The sequence below is a fragment of the Lipotes vexillifer genome, unplaced genomic scaffold (assembly GCF_000442215.2).
Source record: "Lipotes vexillifer unplaced genomic scaffold, Lipotes_vexillifer_v1.1 scaffold528, whole genome shotgun sequence".
Lineage (NCBI taxonomy): Eukaryota > Metazoa > Chordata > Mammalia > Artiodactyla > Lipotidae > Lipotes > Lipotes vexillifer.
Window position 1 is genome coordinate 659,896 of NW_006794582.1, and position 11,033 is coordinate 670,928.

At 52.2% G+C, this 11,033-nt stretch overlaps 1 protein-coding gene across 1 annotated transcript; it reads left to right on the plus strand.

Annotated features, from left to right (window-relative positions):
- The first annotated feature begins 421 nt into the window (after positions 1–421).
- Positions 422–9,673, plus strand: FANCE (FA complementation group E). The gene is made up of 10 exons (XM_007467248.1): positions 422–669; positions 2,339–2,960; positions 3,529–3,573; positions 3,899–3,967; positions 4,266–4,409; positions 4,824–4,947; positions 5,171–5,249; positions 6,597–6,663; positions 7,903–8,028; positions 9,572–9,673. The coding sequence occupies exons 1-10, from the start codon at positions 422–424 to the stop codon at positions 9,671–9,673; spliced, it is 1,626 nt and encodes a 541-aa protein (XP_007467310.1).
- Positions 9,674–11,033: the final 1,360 nt, after the last annotated feature.

Sequence of the window (11,033 nt, forward strand, 5' to 3'; positions counted from 1 at the left end):
CAGCCGCAGAGGACCCATCCTCCATCAAGCCCCGCCCCACTCTAGCTCTTGCATGACCCCGCCCACTAACCGATTTCCTAGTGGCACCGCCCCCACTCTGGTCCCGCCTCATCAGCAGATCTGCACTCGGCCTTCGCCCCGCCTCCCTACTCCTATTCTACTTGCCCCTTCCGGCCTGCCCTTGCGCCCAGCCTCGGCCGCACTTCCCCGTTCCTTTCGTTTCTGACAGATCTAGTCTCGCGCGCAGGCGGGGTGCGAGTCCGAGAGCCTCCCCGAACGCTGAGGAGGGAATGTGGCGCGCGCGGGAAGGGGCCGGCCGCAGCATCAGGGCCGGCGCTGTCGTCCGCCTCCCTTTCCCCAGGCCCAGGAGCTGAGGCCCGAAACCAGAGCGCGGGGCAGCGCGGCTCCCTGGCCCCCGGGCATGGAGGCCCCGGAGGCGGCACCCGCTCAGGCTGAGGACGCGGAGCCGGCGCCCTGGGCGCACCTAGAGGCCCCCGCCCGCCTCCTGCTGCAGACACTGCAGGCGGGGCCCGACGGGGCGCGGCGCGGCTTGGGGGTGCTGCGGGCTCTGAGCGGCCGCGGCGGGGAGCCCTTCGGCTGGGACCGCGTCTTCGAGGCGCTGTGCCGGGAGGAGCCAGTCGTGGAGGGCCCGGACTGTCGCCTGGAGCTGTAAGTCGTCCGCCCGCGTTCCTCCCGTCCTGCTGGTCGCGGCGGCCGCTGGCGTAACTCGGGGCCCCGCCCGTCATCCTCCACGGTGGTGTGAGGCAGGGGCTGGCGCTACCACTTCTCTAGTTGAGAAGACCGAGGCACAGAGAGGTGAAATACTTGCACCGAGAGCGGGTCCCTGCCGCGCGCCCTGTGAGGAGGGGCCTCCGGCAGACCCTCATGGCGTAGGTACTGGGGGCAGTGCTGCCTACCTAGACGAAAGACACCTGCCCTCGGTTGGGTGTAAATGAATAATTATGTCAGTAGATTCTAACTAATTTTAATCACACACTTCCATCTCTTACCTCCAGTATAGGTCAAGTGTACACATGTGTTAAAATACGTACATTGTCAAGTATACATAAATAGAAAATTTTTTAAATTTTATTCTTATTGGACACTGGAATATGGAGGGCCAATCCATATTTTAAATATTTGTAATACTTTTTTATGTTTTAGATAAATAGAAATAGAAGTTCTATTATTTTCTTCCCACACTCCATCTTGAATTTCTTTCAAGAGAATTTTCTGAATCCGCAAATTGGACGCTCTAGAAATGTTTACCCAATGGTCTGGCTCTTTCTGGACGGAGTCAGGGGAATGGAACGTAACCTGCGGTCCCTGGATAGAACTGTACTGCAGTATAATTGTTTTCTTCTGTAATGCTATGTATTTTATGCATTAAACCCTCTTATTCTGATAAGGGAATCCATGCACAAAAAAGATAAAAGTCCTTGGAGTAGGCTCTTCCCCACTTCTCTACTTCAGTATCCTCCACCACAAATTGATGATCTTTTTAACTTCTACTCTAGTTTTTTCTCTCATTTAGTGTTTTTTCTCCACAAAAAAATAAAAGGTTTCGTTCCTCTCTTATATATCCCAAGTGCCTCTGTGTGTGATGACAAACAGCCCCACAAAGTCATGTATACAGAGGTGCAGAGGCGTGATGGGTGGTGGGCTAGATGCACTCATGACCTGCTTGCCGCTCCAGCAAGCCTCAGGTCACACAGCATCTGCATTCGTGCCTTTGTCACGTTACAGATTTGCTCTGTCCACAGCAGTCTTGCTGATCTGTGAACACTTATTCTCAGAGATTTAATTCAGTCAATAAATGTGCACCAAGTGCCTACTTTAGGCTGGTGTTGTGCTGGGTACTGGGACACAGAGGAAAGACACACTGCTTCTGCCTCTCAGGAACTCAGTTCAGTGAAAGGAACATCAGAGCTGGACAGATGTGACCCTGTGAGTTTCAGGGGACTGCCAAGGGGAGCACAGGGCTGCAGGCTAAGCATTGCTCAGTATCTGGAGTATTATTTTTACGTAAAGTTTGGGAAAGGGCTTCTTTTTCTTTTTTTCATAAAACAAGCATGGATCTATTATACGGTAGGTTTCAACGTGAATTTTTGAGCTGAAATAGGAGATGTCAAAGAGCAGGGCCTAGTGTAGTGTAGAATAGATGCCCACTTGTTGAATACTTCCATGCTGTCCCCTCCTCCAGCCATACTGACTCGCAGGTACTGCCCACCAGCGCCCCCGTCTGTCCGGTGCCATCTAGCCTCTAGCTCTACCCAGTCTGCCCTATGTTCCTTTCAGCAAGACACTCTTAACTGCTTGTTCTCCCTCTGCTACCCAGGAAACCACTGCTGCTGCGATTGCCCCCATTATGCCAGAGGAACCTGATGTCCCTACTGATGGCTGTTTGGCCGTCGCTGCCTGAAAGCAGTCTCCACCCTGTGCTGCAGATTGTGCAGCAGGATCCAAGCCCCGACCCTGATCCCTGGCTCCGGGCCCTTGGGGAATTTCTGCGAAGGGATCTGGGTGTTGGGGTTTCCACTGAGGGAGCGTCCCCACTGTCTAAAAGGTGCCAGAGACAGCTCCGAGGCCTGTGTAGGCAGCTGGGCCAAGGGGGCAGGAAGTTGAAGTTGCCCCAGGCTCCAGATCCCAAAGGGACAGAACAGGAGGAGGACAAGGACTCCCAGCGGCCTGGGAAACGCAGAAAGGAAGCGGAGGAAGAGCCTGCCAGTCCTGAGGGGGAGAGGGCCCCCAAAAGGCTCCGGTGTTTGGAAAAGGAAGAAGAAGAAAGTCATGAGGAAAACAGACCTGAACATGAATCTTTGGAATCCCTGGCCAATGGAGGAGGTGCATCGTCCATTAAGAACCAGCCTGTTTTGGGGGCTAAGCCCAGTGAGGCTGGTCAGAGTCTAGAGGATGCTAAGGGCCTACCTGAGAGTTTGGAGTTGCCCAGAGCTATCCAGGTACTAGGGTGAGGAGGCTGCTTTCGAGTGATTCTTCAGGAATGGGGGGTTTAAGCCGGTTGGGATACTGTGTCCCACCTGGGATGACTGTAGTCCGTGGAGCAAGGGGAAGGAGGTGGGGTTGAAGGAATGTAGTTTCTGCTCCACAGATTCTGAGGAGGCGGTGGGGACAGGAGTTACTGGAGGTGGGAGCCCTTGACCTAATGATCAATAGTGTGAGGTTAAGGGTACCACGGAAGAGGAAAGGCTCTGGAGGTACCCCTGCCGCCCATCTTATGGGAATGGGGGAATCATACCAGCATCCAGCCTGTCCTCCCAGCCCAAGGCCTGGGTCTGTCCCCATTAGGATGTATGCAGAGAAGACAAGTCTGTTCAGTTGGGTTTACATAGGTCTTGTCTAGTTTGAGTTCTTTAAGCACTTTGCAGGGTTTACATTCTGGCTGTCTTGAATCATCTTTGCCTGCTAGTGCCCACTGACCTGGGGCCTTCTCAGAGAGGGGGCTGGGTCTGGGTTGGGGGCCATGCTGCGTGGGTGGGGACATAGCAGTGACTGGGCTCTCCTCTGCAGGAACAAGTTCCCAGGCTGCAGCAGCTGCTCAAGACCCTCGGGAAGGTGACTGGCCCTACTCTGCTACCCATAACCCTTCTTCCGCCCCCTGCCTGGACCCCAGCTGTGCCCAGGGAAGCCCCAGTGCAGTGAGGCACAGGCTGTTTGGGTGAGGGGGTTGGAATGAAGGTCTGAGGACAGTCCCTGCAAAGGCTTTTCTTGGTCCAAGTATGTACTCTAACCTGAGGCAGGTTCTAACTCGAGGCAAGTTCCTCTCCTCTAGTAGCACCTTCTGGGGTCCTTAGCCATCCACTCTGTCAATTGAAGGGGTGGCCTCAGTGACTTGTCACTGAGGGCTCTGCAGGTCCTAACATGGGATTTGCCTTCCCAGGGGTTGGAAAGGCTGGAGGGCACCCCACCAGTTGAGCTGCAGCTTCTCCACGAATGCAGTCCTGGCCAGGTGAGTCCAGAAAAACCGCCTGGCCCTGAGGACACGGTCCCTCTCTCCATTTAAGTTTGTGTTTCCCTGCCTCATGTAGGAATTTGGGGAGGGGATTTTGTTGGGTTTTTTTAGTCTCAGGGGCCGGGGTGACCCTCAGTGGTTTCTTATAGCCCTTGGTTCCTCCCCGTAGGGCAGCTCTCCCCACCTTACCTTACCCTGGAGTGTCCTGGCCCCGCCCCTTCTGCTGCCCGGTTGGTTTGAGACAGCCCAGCAGAGACAGGCTGAGTGTCCCGGTGTCCTCCCTCCTCCTTGGCAGGTGGACCTGGTGTGTGCCCAGCTGCAGCTCCCGCAGCTCTCGGACACAGGTCTCCTGCAGCTCTGCACCTGGCTGCTGGCCCTTTCACCAGACCTCAGCCTCAGCAATGCTACTGTGCTGACCAGGAGCCTCTTCCTTGGACGGGTAGGTGCGCTGGGATGCACATGGAGTGCCAGGGACAGTGAGGGAGAGAGTCTGAAGCCTCAGTAGGGTGGGAGAGGGTGTTCCCAGCCTTGCATGCATCTGCTTGTCTGGGGAGCCTGGGGCAAGGGAAGGGCATAGCCCCTAGGCCATCTACCCACCTGGCATCTAACTCCTCCCTCTTGGGCCCCAGATTCTTACAGAAGCGGAAGGGATTTGGGGTTTGGGATCAGGGATTTGGGAGCTGGGGAAGGGAGCTATGTGTCCTTTCCAATGAGTGGATCCATGTGAGTCCTAGATAAAAGAACTTCTTTTTTCTCTGTACTGTAATGTGTGAGCCTCTGAAATATGTGTTCAATAAACACTGATAGGAAGGAAGAAGAAAGAAATTAATATTTTCCTCCCCATTGGCTGTAGATTCTCTCCCTGACTTCCTCAGCCTCCCGCTTGCTCACAACTGCCCTGACCTCCTTCTGTACTAAGTACACCTATGCCGTCTGCAGAGCCCTCCTTGGCCCTGTGCTCCAAGCCCCAGGAACAGGTAATTCTGGAATGGGCCCCAGGCCTGGTAGCTCTTCCCTGTCTGTTCCCAGCACCCTTCACCCCCTGGGTGGCCCTGGCAGGAGCTGAGTTTTCAAGAAATGAAGATACCTGTTGCTTCCCTGACGACGCCACCTGTAAAGGGCCAGGCATTTTGTTCCCTGCTAGCCCCATTCTCTCCTGCCGGCTTCTCCGACTTTTCCCCTCTGCTGTCGCCCACCCAGGTCCAGCTCAAACAGAGTTACTGTGTTGCCTTACAAAGGACGAGGCCCTGGAGCCGGACATGCAGGCTCTAATGCTGGGGTGAGTGTACAAGCTCCACGCTGGCCCCACCCGCACCTCCTCCCTCTGGCCAAACCTGCTCTTGGCATTCTGGACTTGGAGCTGGCTGGGTACCAGGCCCCGTGCCTGAAATACAGGCAGTAGTACAGCCATTGCCCCCTCTCGCTGTCCTGAGTCTGGCTTGTGCCTTCCCACCTGTGGCCCCGTTAGTTGCCATCCCATGCACCTTCCCAAGCCCAGGGTTTCAGTCTTCTGTGCCAGGTGCCCCCGGGAATGCGAAGAGGCTGGCACTCCTGCTCTTGAGTTCTTGGTGTAGTTGGAACATGGCTTAGTGGTTCAGAGCACTGGCTCTGGAGTCAGACAGACATGGTTGCAGGTCTCAACCTTGCCTTTTATTTAAATGTGTGAGTTTTAAACAGGTTATTCCATCTCTCTGAGCCTCTGTTTCCACGTATGAACTCTGTAGAGTTTTTCTAGATAGTAAATGTGATAATGCATATAATGGCCTCGGCACATTATTTGGCACCTAGTGAGTGCTCAAATATTGTTATTAAATTGGTGTTAAATTTAGGTATCAAAATTGGGGAGTCAAGATACAGACATGTAGAAATAATGAGTAGGTGAGATCTCATTGGACACTAACATGAAATATGAAATGCTAAGTATAATATGAGAAGGGGACAGTCGCAAAAATACTACCAGCCACCAGTCACTGAGCACTTTCTCTGTGCTTTAGATTTATTACTTCATTAGTCTTCATGCAATCCTGTGAGGTAAGTGCTGTGGCCGCCTTAGAGATGGAAAAACTGAAGCTCAGAGAGGTTGAGGGAGGTGGCCAAAGGTCAACAGCCAGCGAGTGCAAAAGCCTGGGATCAAAACCAAGTCTGAAGCCGCACCGTTTCCATCTGACATCCTGCTTTTCCAAACAAGCTGAGGACAGTAGGTGCAGCTGGAGTGGACCTCACCGTGGGCTGGGTTCCGCAGGGAGGTCTCGCCTTCTCTAGGAAGCCTCCTGTGTGTCATCTCACCCATCATCATCCTCCTCTTCCCTGGGTCGTCCTCCGCTTTCAAACTCAGGAGGCACTGTCGACTCCTGGTTATTTTCCAGGGGACCTTTGTACCTCTCACTGCCAAATCCTTCATGTCAGGTCCCGGGGGTCTTGGGCTGTGGCCTTCCCAGCACTGAGTATGGGCTCTGCAGCAGTGGCTGCTAGATGGCCGCCAGCATCGGGGGGCTCTGACTACTTCCTTTGTTGGCTGGAGATCTTGGCTGTCCCCAGGGCCTTGCCCTGCCTTGGGGTAGGAGCAGTAGATACTCAGGCTCAGGTGGGAAGCTGAGCTTTCCTCACTGGGGCCTGTGCCTTGCAGACAGATCTTGGAGCTGCCCTGGAAGGAAGAGACTTTCTTGGTGTTGCAGTCACTCCTGGAGCGGCAGGTGAGCAGGCTGCCTCGGGGGAGAGTGGACAAAGAAGTGCTGCAGTGCTGTGGCTGGGTGTGCAGCTCCTGGGTGTCTGACCCCTTCAGTGATGGAGGGGCAAGCAGGATGACTGCCCTCCGGCAGGGTGCCCGTGACAGTGGGAGGGTCCAGGGGCTTGAAAGGCTGGTAGCAGAGAGCTGACTGCATGGTGAATCCCAGCTCTGCCTCTTAGTAGCTGTGTGGCCTTGGGGAGGGACTTTTTGAATGTGTGTGTGTAAATTTAATTTATTTTTTAATTTAATTAATTTATTTTTTGGCCGCACTGCGTGGCATGCGGGATCCTAGTTCCCCAACCAGGGATTGAACCCGTGCCCCCTGAAGTGGAAGCGTGGAGTCCTAACCACTGGACTGCCAGGGACAGTGCCTAATTTATTTTTGAATAGGTAATAGATTCATATGTTCACAATTTTGAAAGCTTAAAAGGATATAGTGAAAAAAATTTCCCCAGCCACCGAGATTCCCCTCCGCAGGGCTAATCAGTGTTACTAGTTGCAGGGGAACCCTCCCAGAGATGCTGTCTATATACAAGGACACATGGTGAAATTTACTTTTCCCCTGCCTTTTACATAGATGGTAACACACCAAGCTCAGTGCTCTGCATGTTGCTTTTTTCATCTAACAGTACATTTCGGCAGTTTTTCCATATATCAGTACCTAAAATTCTGCCTCATTTGTTTATAACGTAGGTAGTTGACTTAACCTCTTTATGCCTCGGTTTCCTCATCTGCAAAAGGGGAGTGATGATAGCACCTACCACATAAAACTGGGGTGAGGTTTAAATGGTATAATTGGTGTAACGTGCTCAGAATGGTACCTAACGCATAATAAGCGTTTATTAAATTGTGACTATGAAGATCTGTTGTTATTATACTGCCAGTGCCCCCTTGGGACCTCTCTCCTTTATATCTTCAACCACTAAGCCAGATGAGGGATCCTTGTCCCCCATCTCCTAATCTGAGCCTGTGTAACAGTGGCCACCATTTTTTGAGACCTGTGTGCTAGGCTTTATGTGCATAATCTCATTTAATCCTTTTCACAGTCTTCAGAGTTTGACATCATGAGCCCCATTTTATAGATGTGGAAACTGAGTCTCAGTTAAGTGACCTGCACAGGATCACCTGGTTAGGAAGTGATGGAGTTGGGAGTTGAATCCAGGGCCCTTTCTTGTGCTACTGTCCGATCTCCTAATGTGTGCAGGTGGAGATGCCCTCTGAGAAGTTCAGTGTGTTGATGGAGAAACTCTGTAAAGAGGGGCCAGCAGCCACCACGTCCATGGCCTATGCCAAGCTCACGCTGACAGTGGTAACCAAGTATCGGGCCAATGTGAGTATTGGTAGGGCCATGAGGGCTGTTCCTGCTGCTCTGAGCCTGCCACGAGGGTATATGTTTGCCAGGGAGAAAACCCTGAGTGTTAGCCTTGGAAACCACAAGTTCAAGCCCAAGACAGGGGAGTGAGACTGCTTAGGAGTTCATTCATCCAGCCAACACTGCTGTGGGCCAGATGCTATCTGGGGCATTAGGGAATCAACAGTGACCATATCACAGTTTCTGTCCTGGACTTGACCCTCTCCCCCAGTTAGTGAGAGGGGAGAGAGATGATAACTGGCTCATTGTAATATCTGGTAGGAGCCAGGTGAAAGGTATGCACAGGGCATTTGATGACAGAGGAAAAGGGGGCAACTAAACCTTGTTTGTGGTTGGGAGTTGGGACAGGCTTCCCTGACTCTTAAAGGGTGAGTGGTAGTCAAGGGCGGAGATGAAGGAAAGGGCATTCCAGGCAAAAGAAACGGTGTAAGCACTCAATGTCCCAGGGGATCTGCAGGTACATCACTGTAGCTGAGGCCTAAAATCCCAAGAGTAGATGGCTGTAGGGGATGAAGTTAGAGAGCTAAAATACTGAGAGCTGGTACTTGTAGCCCCTGATATGTTCCAGGCATCGTTCTAAGCCCTTTGCATATGTTAACTCACTAGTTTATTCCAGGTGTTAGTCCTATGAGAAGATACTATTATTAGCTCCATTTTATAGGTGAAGAAATTGAGACACAGGTTAAAGTAATTTGCCCGAGGTCACATTGCCAAGTCATGGTAGCATCTAACGGAGGGCCCTGTAGGTTATGGTGAGGAGCTGGGACTTTATCTTGAAGACCAGGTCTTCTCTTGCCTCTTAACCCTTTTCTTGGGATCATAGGCCTATCTGATGATTTGGTGAAAGGCATACATCCTCCCAGAAAAATGGAAATATGAATACACATCTTATGCACAATTTCAGGAAGCTCCTGGATCCTCTGAAGACCCTCTGTAGATCCTGGAAGGACCTGCAATATGAGGCATCAGAGGTTATCTCAGGGCCTTCAGCTGGAGTGACCTGATTAGATTTGTATTCTGTAAAGAAACCTCTGGCCTTGGCAAGGAGTGGGGATTGGAGAGTGAAGGTACAGGGCAGAGATGGGTCAGAGGTTGCAGCAACAGGTCAGGGAAGAGAGTGGCCTAGAAGGAATGTGGCAGCCACAGTGGAGCGTCTCTGAACCTCAGTTTCCTCATCTGTAAAATGGGAGGATTGTGAGGATTAAATGAAGTCATGCATATAAAGTGCTGCCCCATAGTAAGCACCTAATAATTGTCAACTATTCTTAATATGGCTGACATAGTACGTTGTGCAGTTAGTATTTGACCCCAGGTCTACCTGAATCCAAACACCTTGCTTAAGCATGGTGAGATAATGAGGGTAGATTGCTCAGGGAGTCATCTCCTCCTATTGTCCTTGTGTCCTGGATTTCTCTCTTCTAACTAAACAGAGCCCAGGGGCAGAGGGGAGAGGGGAGGGATCAGTTGCTAGAGTCCAGACATGATTCTTCCTTCTCTCCAGATCAGTGAGCCCCAGAGGCTAGGCCTGGCTGCAGCTCTGGAGCTCAATACCACTTTCCTGAAGAAGTCCCTGCAGGCTGCCCTGAGACATCTGGCCCCCTGACCATCCACCAAGGGACCACCCTCCCGGACCTCCCTCATCAGATTCCCAAAGGACACTTCTGCCCTGAGCACCTCATCCTGCCCCTTGCCTGGGGGTCAGGGCTGAGCCTGGCCATCCCAGGGGTCAACTGTCTCCCTGCTCCAGGCTGCAGAGAGGCCATCTGGGCCTCCCAGCCAGCAGGAAGGGTCTGGGGCTAAGGGGGCTGGGTGAGTTGCATTACCAAGAGTTGCTGAGCCTGGGCTGCCTCCTTGTCATTTCTACCTCAGGCTGTGGGGACAGACACTTTAAGATAGGCATCAGACTTCCTTGACGGTCCAGAGGTTAAGACTCCGCACTTCCATTGCAGGGGACGAGGGTTGGATCCCTGGTTGGGGGAGTTCCGCATGCCATGAGATGTGGCCAAAATATAATAATAATAAATAAAATAGTTAAGATAGGCCTCAGTAGGGTCAAAGCAGACCCAGAGTGGACGACAGTGATGCTCCAGGAGCCCCAGGAGATCTCTATGCTTAGCACAGATCTCTTGTGCTCAAGTGTATGTTATGATCCTCTGTGTTGTTTCTGACGTAAATAATAATTTATCAGTGGTATTTCATAAAAAGCAGGAAGTTCAGTAATGTCTTATTAGAAGCAGTGCCTGCCTTCCTACTAACTCTGGGTGTTTGCTGAAAACTAACACATACCACGCCACCCCCACCCTGCTCAGTGACAGGGGCATCTTTTTCCAAGGGAAATGTTCGGTGAGGGGAAGGTGGTAGAGTTCTGTGGGCCAGATCATGTATGATACCACCCACCCCAGCCCTATCAGAGCTGTCTGTTGAGTACGTGGGCTGTGCATCTTGCACTGGGGAGGGGGGCTTGAGGGTGAGAGTGACTCAGCCTGGAGTTGGGGAAGACTTTTGGGCAGATGATGGCTTTTGAGGAGGGATCTGAAGGGCTCCTGGGATTACTGTGAGCAGAGAACAGGATGAGGCTTATTGGACAGGAAAGGCAGAAAGGGTGTGCAATACTGTGGGCTTGTGTGTTCTACAACTATATTCCCACAGCACTTAGCTAGGCGCCTTGTTCATAGTAAACACTTAACCTGGGGACTTCCTTGGTGGTCCAGTGGGAAAGACTCAGCGTTCCGAATGCAGAGGGCCCAGGTTCAATCCCTGGGCAGGGAACTAGATCTCCCATGCATGCTCCAACTAAGAGTTCACATGCTGCAAATAAGATCACACATGGTGCTACTAAACATGCCACAACGACGAAATAAATATTTAAAAAACCAACCAACCAACCAACCAAAAACACACAACCTGGGCTTCCCTGGTGGCGCAGTGGTTGAGAGTCCGCCTGCCGATGCAGGGGACACGGG

Bases quoted from the DNA above. Each gene is read 5' to 3' on its own strand.
- FANCE (XM_007467248.1), top strand. From the start codon at position 422: ATGGAGGCCCCGGAGGCGGCACCCGCTCAGGCTGAGGACGCGGAGCCG. The intron at 4,410-4,823 runs GTAGGTGCGCTG...CATTGGCTGTAG, and splicing joins GGAGCCTCTTCCTTGGACGG to ATTCTCTCCCTGACTTCCTC. The intron at 4,948-5,170 runs GTAATTCTGGAA...TCGCCCACCCAG, and splicing joins GCTCCAAGCCCCAGGAACAG to GTCCAGCTCAAACAGAGTTA.